This window comes from Andrena cerasifolii, chromosome 3 (genome assembly GCF_050908995.1).
Source record: "Andrena cerasifolii isolate SP2316 chromosome 3, iyAndCera1_principal, whole genome shotgun sequence".
In the NCBI taxonomy this organism is placed as follows: Eukaryota; Metazoa; Arthropoda; class Insecta; order Hymenoptera; family Andrenidae; genus Andrena; species Andrena cerasifolii.
Window position 1 is genome coordinate 6,521,344 of NC_135120.1, and position 20,171 is coordinate 6,541,514.

General features: G+C 39.8%; 2 protein-coding genes across 5 annotated transcripts in view; one reads left to right on the forward strand and one right to left on the reverse strand.

The window, feature by feature from the left end:
• The window catches only part of LOC143366975 (uncharacterized), a 238,064-nt gene extending 234,930 nt beyond the window's left edge, over positions 1-3,134 (reverse strand). For 2 of the 4 annotated variants that reach the window (XM_076808506.1, XM_076808508.1), the window contains exon 1: positions 2,833-3,134. In XM_076808506.1, the coding sequence (XP_076664621.1) occupies positions 2,833-3,094 (262 nt within the window). In that variant the 5' untranslated portion in view covers positions 3,095-3,134. The remainder of the gene's footprint in view (positions 1-2,832) is intronic. The other 2 variants (XM_076808505.1, XM_076808504.1) reach the window with 2 other exon arrangements.
• Positions 3,135-5,463: 2,329 nt separating this feature from the next.
• On the forward strand, positions 5,464-18,288 carry LOC143366709 (transmembrane protein 53). The gene is made up of 5 exons (XM_076807980.1): positions 5,464-6,159; positions 7,545-7,752; positions 7,836-7,988; positions 14,869-14,994; positions 15,072-18,288. Exons 1-5 carry the CDS (start codon positions 5,945-5,947, stop codon positions 15,351-15,353), a joined length of 984 nt encoding a protein of 327 aa, XP_076664095.1. The 5' UTR covers positions 5,464-5,944; the 3' UTR covers positions 15,354-18,288.
• The last annotated feature ends 1,883 nt before the right edge of the window (positions 18,289-20,171 follow it).

The following is a 20,171-nucleotide window of genomic DNA, read 5'->3' on the forward strand; positions in this document are numbered from 1 at the left end:
ATTGCTTGCTTTAAATACTCTTAGGATTCCATAAGTTATTCGTTCATATAAAGAAACCCAATATTACACTAATTATTCGCTTAACAACCATCGCTTTCTCCTTAACAAATTCTGAAGAATCTAGCAAAATTCGTCATGCTTCTTTACTGTGAGATTTCAAACAATTTTTTAAGTATTTTAAACAAAATATTTATCAAAATCATTTTTAGCGTATGAAGTTTAAGGATCATATAACACAAATTAATCAATATATTGTGCCTGATTGATATATATAGCTTAATAATAATTATTATCAGTGGCCATGCATTGGTACATTTACCTTAACTCATTTATTCTCGGTTTGTATGACACTAAAAGTAAGATCGTCATATTTCATATTTTTGTTAAAACTTTTTAAGAAAACAATTACCAATTAGGAAGCTATATTTATATGAAATTTATATCCTAATTTCAGCCGCAGAACACGCTGGCAAATTTTGTACGGAGACCTGTGGGACACCCAGTATTTATTTTAAAATATTATCACTATTGCATGATTGCATGCTCTTATTTTTATTTCTGACGTTGTCAATTTTAGTGTAAATGTCGGGGAGCATCGGAAGAAATCAACAAAAATGTAAAAACGTGCAATGAAAAATCACATTCGTTCGATATTAATTGTTAGTGGATATATCGTTGGCTTTTAATTTCCGCCTTCACTTTCTATAGGTACTTTAAGCGCTCCAAATTAATAAGAGAATTATTGAACGAGTAATTGCATTCAATACGCGCAACGTTATTGATTCCCAGTGTAAAAGTATTCAGTAAAAAGATGTAAAACTCAATTTCCCTCTGCACTTGAGAATTTCTACTTTATTTTCTATTTAAATAGGGATATATTAATTCCATTGAAACGGTTTGCTTAAAACTCGTTAAAATGTATTACAAAACCATTCTCTTACTGGAACAATGAAAAAGGATTATTTATGGCCTAACAATCACGACCATTTCGCTTTGAGAATGACCTCATTTATTGCCAGGGCAAGAAGAAAGCAATGACAACTGCAAAACATACGTAAGTATTTCAAAGTAAAGCTGCAGTTCTTGGAGCCAAGAGGCTCAAGTACCAATTTGCCCTTATTCATATTTCTCTACTTGCGCCGTAAAAGATTCCGAGCTGGCGTTTTCATGCAGGCCTCATGAACATCGTATTTTACAATATTCAGATGTGTTCAGAAATTAGAAAACCACCTGCCTCTTAATTCCTTTTAATCTACTAAATCCCGATTTGCACCGAACGAACTCCACACTTGTCGTAGAGAGTCCATGAACTGACGCTTATTGGGAGCCTACCGCAAGCAGTGCGAAAACAAAGCGTTCGTCACTGGGCGATCGTTCGCCTGGTTATCAATGAGCGAGGGCGATCTTTTTAACCCCAGGAGGACTCCTAGGTTCTCGATGCAACTGAAGCACTTTTACATTGTTTATAAATTATTTTATTCTCCTTAACTGTTTTGACGATGTGCAAATTGTCACGTCACGTGTAACTAATAAATTGGTGGTCGCAAGTGACAATCTACTGGAGTAAGTAGTAATCGCTGCTTTGGAGTGCCAAAACGCGCAATAAACGTAAATAAACTTTCAAATTAATTTTACGGCTTTCAGATCGAGATTCCTGATAAGGAACACTATTCAGTTGGTGATCGAATGGCGCAGATTTTTTTGTATAGATCGAAAATATGCGTCACAAAGGTCACAAAAATGTAAACTAAGGGTGCTCGCAAAAGCTGGTCTGACCTTGAAAAATCGACGAAGGTGGAACCGGGGGATGATGAGGGAGAGAGAATGACAAATCCGCGTGTTCAAATTTAATTATCTCTGTTATATGAAAATACATTATAGTGGATGAAATCACAACAGTGGGTAATGTTAACCATTTATGATAATCTTGTCGACAAGGAGGTTCAAAAAAGTGGTGGAAGCTATAATAAATTTCACAATGACTGCGAACACTGTTTCTTCAATTCAAACATACCACTTACATCATTTATTATCATTAATTTTTTTCTAATTATTATCTATCATTAATGAATTATCATTCATTTGCTATAATGAATTTTCACATAATATTTAAATTTGAACAGACAGATTTATCGTTCCCTTTCCCTCATTTTTCTTTTTCCCCTGTTCCACCTTTGTCGATTTTTTCAAGGTCAAACCAGCTGTTGGGAACATCTTTAATTTACCTTATTGTGACCTTTGTGACATATACTTTCGATCTACATAAATAAATCTGCTTGACTCCATCATCAATTGAATAGTGCATAAATAAATAATAAATAATTTTATTTACTACATCGTCCAGCGATTATTAAACTATCTGTGCTAACCACAGATTGGCGAAGAGAACAAGAAATTGGAACGAGGTAAACTGGACGAAAATATATATTTTATATTTTGCGGCAAGTGTGGCAGCTACATTTATATACAACGTTAAAAAAAAATACGTAATTTTTGTTAATTCCTCGAGTCGCATTAAATAAAGTTACTAGTGCGATATAATTTTAAATTAATCACTTCCACCAATTGTGTTCTTCGCACTTGACGATGGGTCCACTCTGCACTTCCTACACCTCCACTTGTCTTAAACGAAGAAATATCCATATTTAATGCAAGGTCACTGTTTCTCTCTGTCGGATGCTAGAAATGCACCCAGTTCACGTACGTTAATGTTTAAGTTCAGGGATGGTTGCGAATGTGGTTCCCAGAAGTGAAACTCGATGGAAGTCACCCTACTGCTAAGTGACACCCCCTGGCGATGATTAAATATCGACGAGCCTAGGATTTACTTACCAAACGGCAAGGCAAATCCGACGAAAAGCCACACCACACACAGGAGCCACCGAAGTGTTACACTTTTCTTAGTACACATGGCGCGCGGTGTGCACCGTTCTCGCCCGTTTTCAAACACCCGTGCCGTGTCGCGCGGCCACTCGCGTGGCTCTGAGTGTTCCTCGTTAGATTTCGAGTTTGAATCTCGGTCTTTCTCCGTCTTTCGCTCTTCGTCCCGCACGCAGCCACCGATAGCGGTCCAGCGCCTGCCCGCTGACAACATCCCAAGTGAATCCTCTAAGTAGGTGGCAGCACCGAGCAAGTAGTGAAACCGTCCTCGAACGTGTGCGACAGAACCGAAGGTGGGTAAACGCGAGTACTTTAGGGTCGTTTAGAACCGCTTCTGCGAGATATTTGCCGCGGATAATTATTTAATGAACTTAAAACTTTATCTTACTTTAATATGTGCAGACGATATCTCTGTTACCTGATGAAAAGAGCCCTTCTATATCGACGGGTCGATGTTGGTAAAACAGAAATTTTAAACAAAAATTTAAAAGGAAGGCGATTCAATTGAAAAAGGAATTTCAGAAGAAGGGAAATTTTACTCGCACAAGGGAAGATCACGAACACAAAAATTCAAAAAAATCCTGAAATTTTAACAATATATATATCAGGATCAGGAAAATTTCAGGATTTTATGTATATATACATAAATATACAGAAAATTCTGAAATTTTAACTATATATATATATAAAATCCTGAAATTATATATATATATATATAGTTGAAATTTCAGAATTTTCTGTATATTTATGTATATGTACATAAAATCCTGAAATTTTCCTGATCCTGATATATATATTGTTAAAATTTCAGGATTTTTTTTAATTATATATATATATATAATTCAAAAAAATCCTGAAATTTATATATATATATATATATATATATATATATATATATATCAGGATCAGGAATATTTCAAGATTTTATGTCTATATATATATATATATATATATAATTTCAGGATTTTATGTATATATATATAAAATTTTTAGTTAAAATTTCAGGGTTTTTTTTAATTTTCGGGTTCGTGAACTTCCCTTGTGAGAGTAAAAATCCCTACAGGGAATTTCCTCCTGATTACAACGCAATTTATGTTTGCTGCCCAAATTCACCCCAAGGCGGTGTAATTGGGCCCTGAAAATCTGGTTATTTCCCAATTTTTGTGTTATAATGCGTGAACTGTAAAATATTATTTGGCCAAATGATAGATCTAGTTAAAAAAAGTAACTTTTGTCTGGAAACTTTTTTTCTATCTCTCACAGTTCGCGAGTTATAACACAAAATTGGAAAATAGCCAAATTTTCGGGGGTTAATTTCACCCCCTTCGAGTAAATTTGAGCAGCAAACAAAAATTGCGTTGTAATCAGTAGGCAATCTCCTATATGTTCACAAAGTTTCAAAATTTTTTGAATTTCCGGGTTGGGGATCTTCCCTTGTCAGTCATAGTATTTGCATAAGAAATTATTCGAATGATCATGGCGTCTTAGATTAATCATTTGCTATCGTAACTAAGTAATGTAACGCAGCTTGCTTCCTTACTAAAATTGACATTCACTTGTTAGTCCCCATTGGCCTCCTGGTTTTTTGTAGTGATCCCATTATCTCCCTCATTGACCAGTTACTTTTGTTTTTTCATTGAATTTGATAAATAAATCAATTGAGTGAAACGGTTAAGAAGAAATATTCAGAATATTTTACCCATTAATTGACTCATGACTTCATGTAGATATTACTACAGTTGTTAATAGTTTCAATAAAAATAAGACTGTAAATAATTGATTACAATTAATAAAAAAAAAATGCAATCAAGAAATTATTGATTGTGCGTAATATAATTAATTATTTATCGAAATTCAAATAATTTCGAAGAATATTAAACGGCACTAATGTCTTCATTCGTATTTTACGGTAATTTGTTAAAGCTTCAAAATAAAACATTCATATTTAAACTGTTGTTTTCTTATATCTTCAATAATGAAGCCATTTACTTTAATTCTCTGTTAAAATCCGGAGGCGACACACGTGAAATATTTTCCGTAGAAAACCACAATAAATGTTTAACTTGAAACAGAGTAGCCATCTTTACCGTGCCTTAGCTCCATAAGCGCCAAAACTTTGCAATCACTTGCCGATTTTCATTAAAGCCTGACCGCATGATAAATATTCTCGTAGGCCGAACATTAACATTTTCAGCGATAACCGCAATGTTCTTGGCTCCAATAAATTTTAGCATCTTATCACGCAAGGAATTTACTCGAATTTCTTCTTCTAACGAGCAAATCCCTATCTCCCTTAATCCGCAAAATAATTCTAAACTTTTGGCCGATAACCCAAGTAGATATAAATATATACATATACGTTCACTGAACATTTCTGTCTATTTTCATGAGTACTACACGTCCCAAAATTGTTCAAGCTTTCCTCTAGCTCACCCTGTAGTGGCAATATCGCATCTACCAGTGCTTACAACGGCGTGTGGTGATAGCATTACCGACCCGGGTTCAAGGGCTTCAAACTTACAAAAAGTTCGCGCAAAGCAGCGGCGTGCCAATCCTGCGCCAGCACCGTGAACGCGGACGCGCGAATCCGATAGCCTACTATCAGCTAACGCGGCCAGCCAATCATCGCGCATCGGCCGAAATCGCTGTTCGCAATTCACATCGATCGACGAAGGATAGAGGAGCCCCGCGGACGCTGACGTCGCTGAGGAAAGGAAAACCGTTTTCTGACGAAAGAGGGAGTCCACAGTCGCCGACGTGGTCGTCCTCGTCGGTGGCATGACCTAACTGTGGTAGAGGCGCTTTGGTATCGATCAGCCAGTGGCTCGGTACTCTGGACAACGACGCAAGCTCGATTCGGAACGAGAATCCGCTGTGGCAGAAGGGCAGTTGTTATCGTCCCTCTCTAGTTGCTGTTTGGTTCACTCCACCTGTCCCACCCCTATCACCCACTCTCCCTCCGCTCTACTGCTGCTGCTCCTGCTCCCCTTCGACCCTCTCCTCTTCCTTTCTCGGCCTCTTTCCCTCGCATCCTCCGCGAGAAGGAGGATGAGAAGCAGGAAAGATGAGCGATCAAGAGGATCTCGACTACCACATCATGTGCCCTTCGTTTCCACCGTCCTCCCAGGATCCACTGTTCACTACCGACAGGCAGGATGAATGGGAGAAGTTGATGTCCGTGTGCAGCAAGGACAAGCAGCCGGTGGTCGTGCTGCTAGGATGGGCCGGCTGTCAGGACAGATACCTAGCCAAGTACAGCGCGATCTACGAACAGAAAAGGTATTGAGATTTGTTAAGTGACCCAGCGATCGAGTGTACATGTTCCAAGAACATTCGGTTGTCTTTTTTACAACGAAACCGCCAGCTAATAAAGCTGCGGGGATTGTTCCTGCGAGTGTCAACGAGTGCGCGTTCATTGCGATTTCATGCGTAAGAGTCGAGGTGAAGCGGTGGACTTCTACGGGGTAGTTGTGAGGTGGAATCGAGTAGAATAGATTCGTTTGGATTTCAACGAACTCAGTGGAGTGGCGAGATACCGGCAAGTCACACGGACGATAATGTTTTATTTCTACAATCAGAAACACCGCGTCTCGTAGAAGATTCGAATAGCGTCTCGTATCTCCTAAAATTAATTATCCACGATACGAACGTGATTTCTGAATTTAATTTCTGAATAAAACCACACGGTTCTACGAAGTTCAAATAATCAACAATCATGTATTAACAATTGCAATGAACTTTATATTATAACACACACACATGCTAGCTTTAAGGTATTTACATTGCCAACAGTGGCGGAGTTAAGGAAAAAGGCCCAGGTGGCAAACCTTCTAGGGGGCCCATTTTTCGGGAAAATGAAGAGGTAGTTTACTAAAAACGGGCTAAGTGTACAGAAAAGTACAGAAAAAAATATAGTATCTGGATGAAATCATAATTTCTTTTTCGGAGATAGGGCCCTAGGGGCCTTCTGAGCAAGGCCCATTTTTCGGGAAAATGAAAAGGTAGTTAACTAAAGACGGGCTAAGTGTACAGAAAAGTACAGAAAAAAATATAGTATCTGGATGAAATCATAATTTCTTTTTCGGAGATAGGGCCCTAGGGGCCTTCTGAGCAAGGCCCATTTTTCGGGAAAATGAAAAGGTAGTTAACTAAAGACGGGCTAAGTGTACAGAAAAGTACAGAAAAAAATATAGTATCTGGATAAAATCATAATTTCTTTTTCGGAGATAGGGCCCTAGGGGCCTTCTGAGCAAGGCCCATTTTTTCGGGAAAATGAAAAGGTAGTTAACTAAAGACGGGCTAAGTGTACAGAAAAGTACAGAAAAAAATATAGTATCTGGATGAAATCATAATTTCTTTTTCGGAGATAGGGCCCTAAGGGCCTTCTGAGCAAGGCCCATTTTTCGGGAAAATGAAAAGGTAGTTAACTAAAGACGGGCTAAGTGTAGTAGTGCAGGAAAACCTAGTGTTTAGTTGAAATCATAATTTTTTTTGAAGATGGGACCCTGGGGCCTTTCTGGGCAGGGGCCCAGGCGGCTGCTCATTGGCCGCCCATGAAATCCGCCACTGATTGCCGAGCTAAATTGCAGAAATTGCTCTTCTTCTTTTAATTCGTGTTACCCCTAAATTGACTATCAGTAATAGGCATATGTTTATTTTTTAAGCTGCATTACGCTGCGATATACAGCGCCAGTAGAATGCCTATTTTGGCGAAGGGACAAAATGCCATACATCGGCAAACGATTGATCCAACTGATCAGGGACAAGAGTCTAGATGAGCACCCGATATTTTTCCACGTCTTCAGTAACGGCGGCGCATTTGTATATCAGCACTTGAGCCTCGCGATGCAGCAGGCTAAAACGCCGCTCAAGGTAAAGGAAATATTTACTTTGCTCTTCACCTGCGGTCTACATTATTGCCACCCCACTGTTTAACAGGTATCCTAAACTTACAGGTGAAAGGGGTGATATTCGACAGCGCTCCAGGCGAAAGAAGATTGACCGCCCTCTTCAAAGCGATCAGTGCGATCATTGGGGGGCACCCGTTTACGAATATACCGATGTCCGTCTTGATTACGATCTTCCTCTCTATTCTTTGGTTCTTCGAGGTATGAGCATGCCTTGGTTCTTATGTCACTATACTAAAATCCGTTTCCATCAGCATTCTAATTTGCATTTTAAATATTACACACCGTCGGCACTTACGCGAAATTTGCACTTACGTATCTGCATATTTATTCAAATCGTTTTTTCATTGCTTTATCGCGGTAATGGGCCACAGTGGAAACAGTCATAACTTCAGTTTTCCTCCACTTACCTGGTCGATAAAATATTTAAATGCGCACAGGTATCACGGAAGGATTTAATATCATAAAACCGAAACCTTATCGTAATGATTGCGCGAATTAATCAGCAATGTGTGTTAATAAACCAAATGGCATCGTGAAGTTCAGAACTAATATAGTATTTATACGAACAAACATTTGCCTGAGACATCAATTATCGGGATCATAAGTTCTTTAAGTTTTTAATTATATCAAATTTTAAATACGACGTTTAAGGTTCAGGTATAACTATTCACAACGAAATTGCATTGAAAAATATATTCTGTCCCTTATTATTTTTATTCGTTAATGTAATAATAAAATGATTGAATTTTTTCTATTAACTTTTTACACAAGCTCGGTTCATAATTTTTTAAAAGTATCTTATCCCTTTGTTTACGTTGCAATCACTTTCATTTCTTCGTTTCTCTTTTCCCACTTCCCCTTTTACCCCCCCCCCTCTCTCGCCAAGTTTATTAAATGTGTCCAAAGGCACTAAAAGTACGATACACCTCAAAAATCTAAAATTAAAATATTTTCTAGACTCTGGAGTACATAGGTTCCTATCAATGTTTTTCGGAATGCGCTTATTACTAACCATACGTAATATTTACATACAGCTTGTACTGTGTTTTTTAGTGATTTTTATTGAATATTTCTTTTATTTTTTATCAGTGTTTTAGACATTGCTTTTTCCTACAATTGTTTTCTTTTTTTATTCTTAATGTGGAATTCAAATTTATTTAAGTTTGACAAATTTTATTCAGTAAAAAAGCAGGCAAGAAAATGAAAATAAAACACCGGTAGTGACACTGCTGGTGGGGCAAAAGAGTAGGGGTACTGGTAGCGCCGTAACTTCTGGAAGTATTAGATACGCACGAAAATATTACATACATCAGTATTCTAAGATTATTTGCATTGAAATTTTTATACTGTAACGTATAAAAAATTATATTTAATTTAAAATATATAAAAATTTGCTACAAATTTTTTTACGTCAGCATATTCTGCTCGTTGTGAGGAGAAACAGTTTGAAAGGAACCATATGTCGCAAACGAACCGTTTCATCAGGAAAAATTATTAAAGATTTCGCAACGATTTGATTGCGTGGAGTTACACGTAGCGGCATGGGACTACCACTACTCTACCGCTTGGTGGTATCTACATTCCACCCAAATGGTAGAGCTTGGCACGGTAGTGCACGTGCCTCTACACAAACAAAACGCCGTGTTGTGTTTGTGTAGTGTAGAAGCTTGTTTTGTTGTATCGTATTTTAAGCATTGGAAAGTAAAGGCCGTTACACATGATAAAACTGCGCAGATGCCCGAAGCAGATACGAGAAACAATTCGGTTGGCCAAAAACCGGACTGGCCTGCACAGGCCGACCGGAGCGTGTGTAGCGATGTTCAATTTTCCCGAAGCAGGCCAGACAGATACCGTGTCAGAATTTGTAATCTAAATCCTAATCAAAGATCATTCGGTGGATACCGATACTATCGACGATATTCAATCAATTCGATACCAAAGTACTCGATAGGAAGCATCGATACATATCCAAATTTTTGCTTGGTATCAATTGAGGCAGTGAGAGCAACAACGGACTAACCCACATTGAACAAAATTTGTTTTCCTATTTTATATGATTAGTAGACCCTATTGCCCTACTGGAATACATTAATACTAACTCATTTTCGAAAAAAATGTGGGTTAGTCCGTTGTTGCTCTCACTGCGTCAATTATTTAGCGATACCGATTCTTCTTCATCGCTACCAAACCAATACCTGCTATACTGCATCAAATCCCCTCTGATACTTCGCAAAGGTTCGGATACCCGTTTAATACCTAACGAAAGTATCGACACTTGGTTGATACCATACGAAATTATCTGAATTCATTTGATAATTCTTAGGTCAGATGGCCAAACCTGATATGTCCCTTTTTTCTAGCTAATAATAAGCCTACTATGGCTGCAATGCCATCTGTCGATGTCATGTTCAGCCGACAAAATTGTGAATGCTGTCAGGTTGGCCGGAGCGTGTGGATGCACTACGGACGTCCGGCCGGCCTGCGTAGGCTGATCTGTACAGTACGCACTCGTTATAAGCCCGTTTCTACGATGCGTTATACGCCCGGCGACTATCCCCACCATTTCTTGGAATCCTTCGACTCTATCGTTTCCTCTCGCTCGCTTTTGGGTTTTCTCACTCGCGCCATTCGTCGCGCAGAATAGTGTCCCCAACGCGCCGTAAGCTCGCCGCCAGCCCCGTTCGTCGGGCTTATAACGAGTACGTACTGTATTCTGTGCAGGCTGTGCGGAGCATGTGTACCGAGCTTAAGAAAGTCATTTGATTTGGGATACTTAGACCCAATTCCACTTAAGAGTAGACTCGTTCCGCGCAACGATGACTCTAAGGTAAAGTGACCAGATATTTTCTGTTCCAATGCGGGACAAGCAAGCAGGCAAAAAAAAAGGGTTAACAGATGCGTGAGGAGATCTTTTCCGTAGTTTATTAAAGCATTTACAATATATTTGAAAATACATACTTGTGATTATAAGATGATGCATTGAAACTAAATTAAAAATATTTTTTTTTCACAACAAAAAAAAGTAGAGGAAACAGTAACTTTATGCCAATGCGAAAATGTAAAAGGTTACATGTCCAATCCGGGACACTTTGCGGGACACTTTTCAGTGCGGGACAAAGGGCTCAAATGCGGGACTGTCCCGCACAATGCGGGACGTCTGGTCACTTTACTCTAAGGAGGCTGTTGATCGGTAGGAAACCGGCAGGGAAAGCACTACGACCAATCGCGTGCGCCGACAGTAATGAGAGCTGCGCAGATCGGTTGTAAATCGGTGGGGCGCAGGTCTACTCTTATATGGAATGGCATATATAGTTGCAGTCGCATCTATATGTCGCTGCGTCTTACGCATCCAATTCTTTACGTAATTTACACAAGCGGCACGCGTCAATTTTGCAGCTGCGTCAGTATGACGCTGCGTCTTGCATGTCCTTTGATACGAGCGGCAAGTGTCAATTTTGATCCTCCATGGGGCGTCATTTCTTACAACGCAAACAGCACGCAAAGTTGCTGCAAAAATTGTGTTACATGGGAGAGGGTAGGGGGAGGGGGAAGGTGAAGGGGGGCATGATGGGGAATCTAAGCAAACATGCAAAAAATTGATAATTATACCTTTTATTTAAGTTTTTATAAATCAATATATAATTATAAGTTAATAGTTTAACCTTCGGTACATAGTTTGAGCAATATTTAAATAAAATTTTGAAATTATTACACTTTAAAAAAAAAGTAGTGTAAAACCATCTTGCCCCTACCACGGGGTATGACGGAGTACCAAAAATGGGGCGAGACGGTTCCCCTAAATATTTCTACAATCCATGCAAATATGAATTTCTTCTAAATTATTTTCTTCCTACCCTCGCACAGGAGTTGTGGGACCATATCTTTTAAATATTCGACAAGTTCTTCCCCTTCGGTTTTGCGAAAATACACTCTTAATTGGACCTAATGGTAAACCCATGATCACTTCATTTCCCTGCTTCAAGTTTTGAACTTAACGTTCCAATGTTGTTTGTGGGAGGCAATATTCTTGAGCAGCTTTCTTGTACCTCATTTTGTTGCTTAAAACTTCGTCTACAGCTTTCTTCATATAAAAAAGACAGAAGACCAACATCGACATTAGCCAGCTGCGAAAATGCTTTGTAAAATTAATAGTTTTCAAGTTTTTATTCTACTGAGAATATAGAAAGAGAAATTAGAGAATAATTAATGAAAAAAGTAGAATCTTCGCATCGGGATTTGAACCTCGGTGAAATGAATTCTTGGTGGAGAGCGCCGGCCAGGCAGCGCGTGCGGCACACGGATAGAGGGACGGGTATGCTTGTGTGGTGCGGTACAGGCACTAGGAGGGGGTACGCTTGGTTATAGAGTGGGGGTAGCGCCCGTGGGCGAAAACCCACGGTTCTGGCATCACTGCTACTCGGTTCTTTCGAGCCGCTCGCTTTTTTCCAGTACTCGGCTCGGCTCGGTCAGAATTTCAAGCTACTCGAATATTCGAGTACTCGAACAGCCCTAGCTAGCAGGCAGTTATTTGACTATTGTCAATGTTGAAAAAAAATAGGGAAGTTGTAAATTAGACGCGACCATAAACGGAAATGTGTTTTGACTTTTGGGTCAAGTGATTGAAAAGGCGGGGGCATGAAGGAGAGAAACTAATATCTTACCCACAAAGTAATCATTTTAACACGAGGCCCTCATTTTAAATTCTAAGCTGTCTTAAATTTGATGTACAAGTGCTACAAATTATGTATATGCCATTGAGTGCTTAGAGTCTAAAAGTGAAGTTCTAAGGCTTAAGGTGAAATTCCACGGCGCGTGGCTCGCCTAGGCTCGCCCAGGTTCGGCGAGTCGGCAAGCCATGAGCAATCCCACGGTGCACGACTCGGCGAGTCGGCTCGGCTCGCGTCAAGCTCGCCGAGCCACGCGTCGTGGTACTTCACCTTTAGACCTTTGCTGAGGTAGACTCTTGAAACCAGCTCCTATCTGTTACCCACGGTGTAATCCGTGCTGTTACTTAAAGTCTGTTCAAAGGGTCGAATCACCAGTTGTAAATAAATTATGCACGTGCTGAAGTTCACGGGAAAAGCAGAGGCCACAGCTATCGGCTGCCACAAGTGTTATCAAACACTTCCTAGTGTATTATTAATCACATGGCCGTCTTTGTATCAAGGTGTAAAAGGCGTCACCACAAAAGATATAAAAATAATCAAAATATCGACAGCGATAGTAGTTTGAAATCAAGCACAGAATCAAATTCTAAATTAAAAAAATATTAATCTTTAGAACTTGCTTTGCTTATTGCGTTTAAGGTACGTTTACACGACGACACTTTTGGAAACTGCCTAGACCCGTCCGCGACACTGAATTCGTCCTATTGTTGCGGTAGTTGCAGCTAGAGCTAGATTGAAGACGCTGTAACTAGTTCTAGCTAGACACAAATGACACTTGATCTAGACACGTAAGTGTCGTCGTGTAGATGTACCTTTAGTCATATTCATATTTGCAACGAATAATATTCTGAGGGATAAGTCCCTGTTCTGTCTGAACTATAGCCTGATTGGTAAGGCGGTATACAGGGTTATCCATTTAAGACTTGCGGCGCTCGCCCGAGTACAAATGAGATGACCTACACTGTAGGATAACCCTGTATTTCAGCGGACCAACCATCTGCGTCCAGACTGCATTTATTTGGTCACATTTATACATGTAACGAAAGTATACTTTCGTTAATCCGAATCTTGCCGCGCTCCTCATGCTTCGCGCGCCTTTTAATGGACGACCGCTAGATGGAACGAGGGGAGATGGGTATTACGTAATAGAGCACATGTACAAAGTATACAAAAGGATATTATAGATCGAGTAAAATAAATAGAGAAGCGAGAGTTGTAAACTTTAATTGTCGTTTCTTTGTTTACAGAGAAACATATTTCAGTTTATTTATTCATCGCTAGCGATAATAATTAAGGAGCCTTATATACATATATATCCCAGGACTTAAAAGTACTAAGTAATGTTCAAAATGTAAGCAAAATACGTCCCTTATGCTTCTGCATGCTTATATTCCTGGAAGATACAATACAATATCATTTCACTATTTTTCAACCGTCCGTCAAAATATTGTCTCCAAGAATGTCGCCCGCTGCCATTCGTCAAACCGGATAGTGACGGAGAATGTACACTCTGCATGTCACCATGCATATACGCATTAAAAAATGTTTCAACGGACATTTGACTGATAGCTGCCTGCTACTTGCTAGACAACTAGTAAGAACCAAGCATTAAACTGCATTGAAACACGAACCAATGTCTTGAATACGCAAATGATGGCTGGCCAAGGACATGAACTTCCCTTTCCGGCCCCGAAGCCGTTAAAGACTACTTGCTTCTTATCCTATATTAGAATCTGTCTGGTCTTGTGTTAATAAGTCACCTCAGACTTGTATATTACTTGTATCGAATGGTAATTATTTACAAAAGAGAAGTCCTCGCCGACTTCGATGACCTTGAAATATGTTGTCAAAGTTAACATTCTGAACAACTTTTTCCTATACACGTTACCATCGCTCGGCTTTAGTTTTCAAGATATGTGCAAAAAACTGGGATACGTAGTTGGTTTGGGTTAGATGGATTAGCAGCCCCCGGGGGGACCACGCAGAGACCCAGGTGGCAAACGTTCTAAGCGGCCCATTTTTTCGGGAAAATGAAGAGGTAGTTTACTAAAAACGGGTCAAGTGTACTAGTACGAAAAAAAATGTAGTGTTTGGATACCTATACCTAATCACAATTTTTTGGAGATGGGGCCCTGGGGGGCCTTCCGGGTACGGGCCCAGGCGGTAACTGCTCATCAGCTGCCCTGTTAAATCCGCCACTGCTGCCGATCACTGTTTTTTGCAAACACCTCGAGAAATAAAGCCGAGAGACGGTAGCGTGTACGAGATAGAGTCATCGAAATCGGTGAAGTCGACCCTGTTGTAAATAATTACCAAGCGTATATATCAATTATTATCCTCAATCATTCCCATTCGCGAACGATAAAGAATTGAATTAAATGGCAAGCTTAAGAAAATTCCGATGAATTTAGGTGATCGCTCACTCCTTTGGACGCGGATACCCAGTTCAGACGAATCCGATCGCACTGGCGGAGGAATCCTATTCCTGGCCCCAGTTGTTTCTCTATTCGAACGCTGACACTTTAATCCCGGCATCGGTAAGTGTCCACAAGAAAAACATTTCCGTTCATATGACGCGACAAAACTTAATTGGCCTGTTCCGTTCGTTTTCAAGGATGTCGAGATGTTCGCCACCCGACGAGCAGAGCGCGGCGTACAGGTGCAGCTGGTGCTATTCACGGATTCCCCGCACGTAAAGCATTATGCCACGTATCGTGACGTCTACGTGAACACGGTTTGTACTTTCATCTATGATTGCCTGACGCCACCGATGCCGAAAAGCCCGGATTCGCCTGAAGAGCACGGGGAAGAATCTAGCTCGCACGCATATAATTCTTCGCTATACGTCGTTAAACGAATTGTGCTACCTCACGAGGCCACCGTGCAGCTGAATTAGAGAAAAACATGAATAAGGAATTAGCAACTGGATCGACGAGAGAACCGTGTGCAGTGTACACGATTTCACGCGTGCGGTCATGAGTAAAAGATCGGGCAAACTGGAAGGCTGAGAGGATCGGCATTCTACTTTTATGTTTCCCTTCAGATTTCGTGCATCCGAATCTACGAAGGAACTTTTATAGGCAGCGTTGAGTCTTGCTTGTTCCAGTTCCTCCTCGTTTTATATCGGTCACGCGTTGTAACGAAACGCTAGATGTTTTTAAATACACTCTATACAAAATAAATTTCCATTCTAACACAATCACAAACGTTTTATCGACCTGCATATTACACAGTGTCAATTACACATTACCACGAACTAGGGCTGGGACTATTCGAATAATTTAATATTCGAATATTTTACAAGTATTCGAATGCTACGAATAAACTTCGAATATTTTACAAGTATTCGAATGCTACGAATAAACTTCGAATGTTTGAGTATTCGAATGTTATTATTCGAATACTATTCGAATGTTATTATTCGAATACTATTCGAATGTTATTATTCGAATACTATTCGAATGTTATTATTCGAATACTATTCGAATGTTATTATTCGAATACATCAGTATTCGAATACTTAAATATTCAAATAGTATTCAAATAGTATTCGAATATTTAAATATTCAAATAATATTCAAATAGTATTCGAATATTTAAATATTCAAATGGTATTCGAATACTTGGATATTCGAATGGTATTCGAATACTTGGATATTCGAATGGTATTCGAATACTTGGATATTCGAATGGTATTCGAATACTTGGATATTCGAATGGTATTCGAATACTTGGATATTCGAATGGTATTCGAATACTGGGATATTCGAATGGTATTCGAATACTGGGATATTCGAATGGTATTCGAATACTTGGATACTCGAATGGTATTCGAATACTTGGATACTCGAATGGTATTCGAATACTGGGATACTCGAATAGTATTCGAATACTTGGATACTCGAATAGTATTCGAATACTTGGATATTCGAATAGTATTCGAATACTGGGATATTCGAATAGTATTCGAATACTTGGATATTCGAATTATATTTGCCAAATAATTGTGCAACTGAAGTATTCGAATACCGAAAAATTCGACAAATAGTCCCAGCCCTATTATGAACTAAAGCTGTTACTACCCGACGCGGCGTACCCGCCGGTTACTCGGGTACCCGTGTAGTACCCGGGTAGACAAAAATTACCCGTGAGATACCTGGGTAGACAAAAATTACCCGTGAGATACCCGGGTAGACAAAAATTACCCCGTTACCCGAGTAAACAGAAATTACCTTGGCTTCCCGGATATGCACGACATACCGCCGAAAATGTCACAGCCGTTATAATAGGAAATAGGAATGTAGGAAGGTGGAACATTACAAATAAATTAATTGCTGTGGTATCGTAACGCGCAGACAATATCACATTTAGGCCGGTATTCATAGTCGCTACTTATTCCTAAGCAAATGCTTAAGCATGCGGCATCCTCTACTAACCTAGCAGCTAGTAAAGGATGCCGAATGCTTAAGCATTTGCTTAAAAATGTTTGTTTGTTTTTATTGTTTTCCTCTGTTTTAAGCAGGATGGCGTTTCAAGCTTATTTTTGCTTATAATGCTCAACGAACACTATATAGTCCCATTTTTTGTTCCCTCCTCTCCGTCGGGTCCCAGCAGCAGCAGCGCACCGGGTGAAAGGCGGTCTCCCATCTTTCCCCAGTACACCGCCCCGTGATGCTTAACTTCGGTGATCTAACGAGAACCGGTGTTTTCCATCACGGCTACGGCCGCTGGTTTGCTTAAGAATAAGTAGCGACTATGAATACCAGCCCTAATTGCTTGTGAAGTTCATTACTGATGTTAGCCGAAAATGATCGAAAGTCGAAAGACGATCGGCCGTCAAATCGGAATTCTCAACTATCTCATTTACTCGGGTGTCTCACGGGTATCCGGGTAGTCGGGTAATTTCTGTCTACCCAGGTAGTAGGGTAATTGTTGTCTACCCGGGTAGTCGGGTAATTTCTGTCTACCCGTGGGTCTCATCGGGTACCCGGGTAATTTTGTCTACCCGTGGGTCTCATCGGGTACCCGGGTACCCGAGTACCCGGGTACCTGGGCCAAAAGAATAACTCTACTATGAACCGGGTACAGATTTATAAGAGTATGAACCTAGTCGTACATATTGTTGTAACAAGACTCAACACTGATTCGTGAACTCGATCTCTCTCTCCTTCCATTGTCCTCCTGCATTTATGTGTTCCATTTCCGCTTGGCATTTCCTTCGTATCTTCTACTTTCTTCCTGCGCTGTGCGTTCGTGAACGGCGATGTGCTTCAACTTGCAGAGTTGACACGATTGCGTTCCTTTCGTGCTAATAATTCGAAATATGCGTTTGGTATGTCGCTCGATTTTGTACGAAGGATACGGAAGTGGAATTCTAAATTGTCCACAGGCAAACGTTGCGGAACTACCTGAATTTCTTGCTTTGGAAGTCCATACTGTCGTGTAGTGAGTCGATGAAGACTCTAGGCGTACTTGACAGCAAATTCAATGAATTAAGCTAAAATTAATAAAAGTTTAAATTGAATTGAATAAACTTACCATTAGGAATATAGACGCTTGCTGATATGGGATCGACACGCGCACGAGAAACATACGTCGGCGATTGGAAATGAAAATTACAATACGCGACGTCCCGGCGTAACAATTTCGCACAAAAGGATCAAGCTGGTCTTGATTTAGCTTTCAATTTAATTGCTGCGTAATTAAAATACCGATTGAGCAATAGAATTTTCTTGTACCCCTCCCTGTCAGATAGTATTATGTCTGTATACATATACATATAAATATATTTTGATCTGTCGATTAGTTACGAATAAAGACTGATAAATTTACTCGACTTGTTGCTCTCCCTGATAGCCAGATCTGAGCAGCAGAATCTCACGTCAGAACTGCAGCAGTCTGTGTCCGCATTTGGCTGCGTTCTGATGTGCAGAGCCTGAGGTGCAGTGCCTGATGTCAAATGGACAGCAGATCGACAGCAGATTTCGCCGTCTGCTAGGCACAGCAACAGCGCCATCTGAGGTGCAGAAATACCAAGCAATTGCCTACAGATGGCGCTGTTGCTGTGCCTAGCAGACGGCGAAATCTGCTGTCGATCTGCTGTCGATCTGCTGTCCATCTGACATCAGGCACTGCACCTCAGGCTCTGCACATCAGAACGCAGCCAAATGCGGACACAGACTGCTGCAGTTCTGACGTCAGATTCTGCTGTCCAGATCTGGCTATCAGGGCTTAAAACATTAAGTACCTGCGTCACCACGATAACAAATAGCTACCTTCTTCTCCATCTGCTTGACGATAGAAAATAAGTTTCATCAAAATTTCTTTTAAAGCAAACCTCACTGATAGCGTTGATTTTATTTAATATTATTTTTACCACGTGTTTACTACCGGCGCCATCCATACATAAAACTAAAGTAAGGGTGCCGTTTTTTAACGATTCAAATATCTGCATACCTATGTACGTACGTATGCGCAAAGTACAGCAGGCAGGAGTATGACTAAATAGAAATACATATGCAACAATTCCCACGTAACAGAATATATAAATATGTAACATCAAACAGGAATTTTTTATGCTTTTTTTATACTTGAACATGAATATGTATGTTTCTGCACAATGGTTTTACGTTACACGATTTATTATAAAATGGATATGTTATTTATTATATTTGAAGAGGTCTAGTCGAATTGCATCTAATAAATGTTTCAGAAATGCAGAAAGAAGATACGGTAATACCATTCAATTAACCTGTTAGCTGCACAAGTTAGTTTTACGATTTTGTTTTACCAGTTGAATTACAATCACAGAGTTTGGCCGTTCTTCCGAATGGCCCCAGTGGTCGATCGACACGAGATTTGTGGGGAGAGGTGGGGAGGGTGTTTGGGCCCTAAATCTAAAATTGTTGCTTCGGGAATTTATTAGTTTACGAAGTATTAATAAAAAACTTTTAGTATTTCTGTTGACTTATTCCGACATTATGCAATCCACTTTCCAACTTGTTCTGGATATTAGTATTAGATGTAGCTAAGTAGATTAGTGCGGGGGGGGGCGCGTAAAGCAATGTAAGTTTGGAGATTTGAACCAGAAACTTGGAGATGCGATCCATCCTATTATAAAGGGTGGGTACCTATTACTTTATTGATAGGCAATACTCTAGGGGGGGGGGGGTGATTCTACAGGCCAAAATAAGACCAAAATACAGAATCCAATTTTTTAATATCGCGCTTCGTTTTCGAGAAAATTGGCTTTGAATTTCAGCTAAATATGCATGCCTTTTAGGCACCTGAGGGGCACGCGGAGGTAAGGGGAACGCGAACTGCTGTCCGTAGGACAAATTGGGAGGAGGGCAGGATGAAACCCCGTTAAGGCTACGTATATGCAGTTCAAATAAATAATTTGTAAAAAAAAATAACAAGAATTTTTTATTAATATTTCGGGAACTAATCCCCATCCCTCCCCTCAAACCTCGTGTCGATCCGCCACTGAGGCCATTGGGAAGTATATCCCCGATTTTTTATATTTTTATTCAAATTCAAGTCATTTATGTATAGTCTGCAGTGTTCCAGATTTAAAAGTTACATGTAGAGTGTGAGAGGTAAATCTGGAGTGTAAATTCAAAGTTTCGTGACTGTTGATATCCTACAATATGGCGATAAAGAATTGTCGAAAAAATTAATTTATTCCAAATTTATCCCCTCCACCATTTTTTTG

Excerpts from the sequence above, each read along its gene's own strand:
- LOC143366709 (XM_076807980.1), top strand. The coding sequence starts at position 5,945 with ATGAGCGATCAAGAGGATCTCGACTACCACATCATGTGCCCTTCGTTT. Across the intron at positions 6,160-7,544 it reads GCGATCTACGAACAGAAAAG|CTGCATTACGCTGCGATATA; the intron begins GTATTGAGATTT and ends TTATTTTTTAAG. Across the intron at positions 7,989-14,868 it reads CTATTCTTTGGTTCTTCGAG|GTGATCGCTCACTCCTTTGG; the intron begins GTATGAGCATGC and ends CGATGAATTTAG.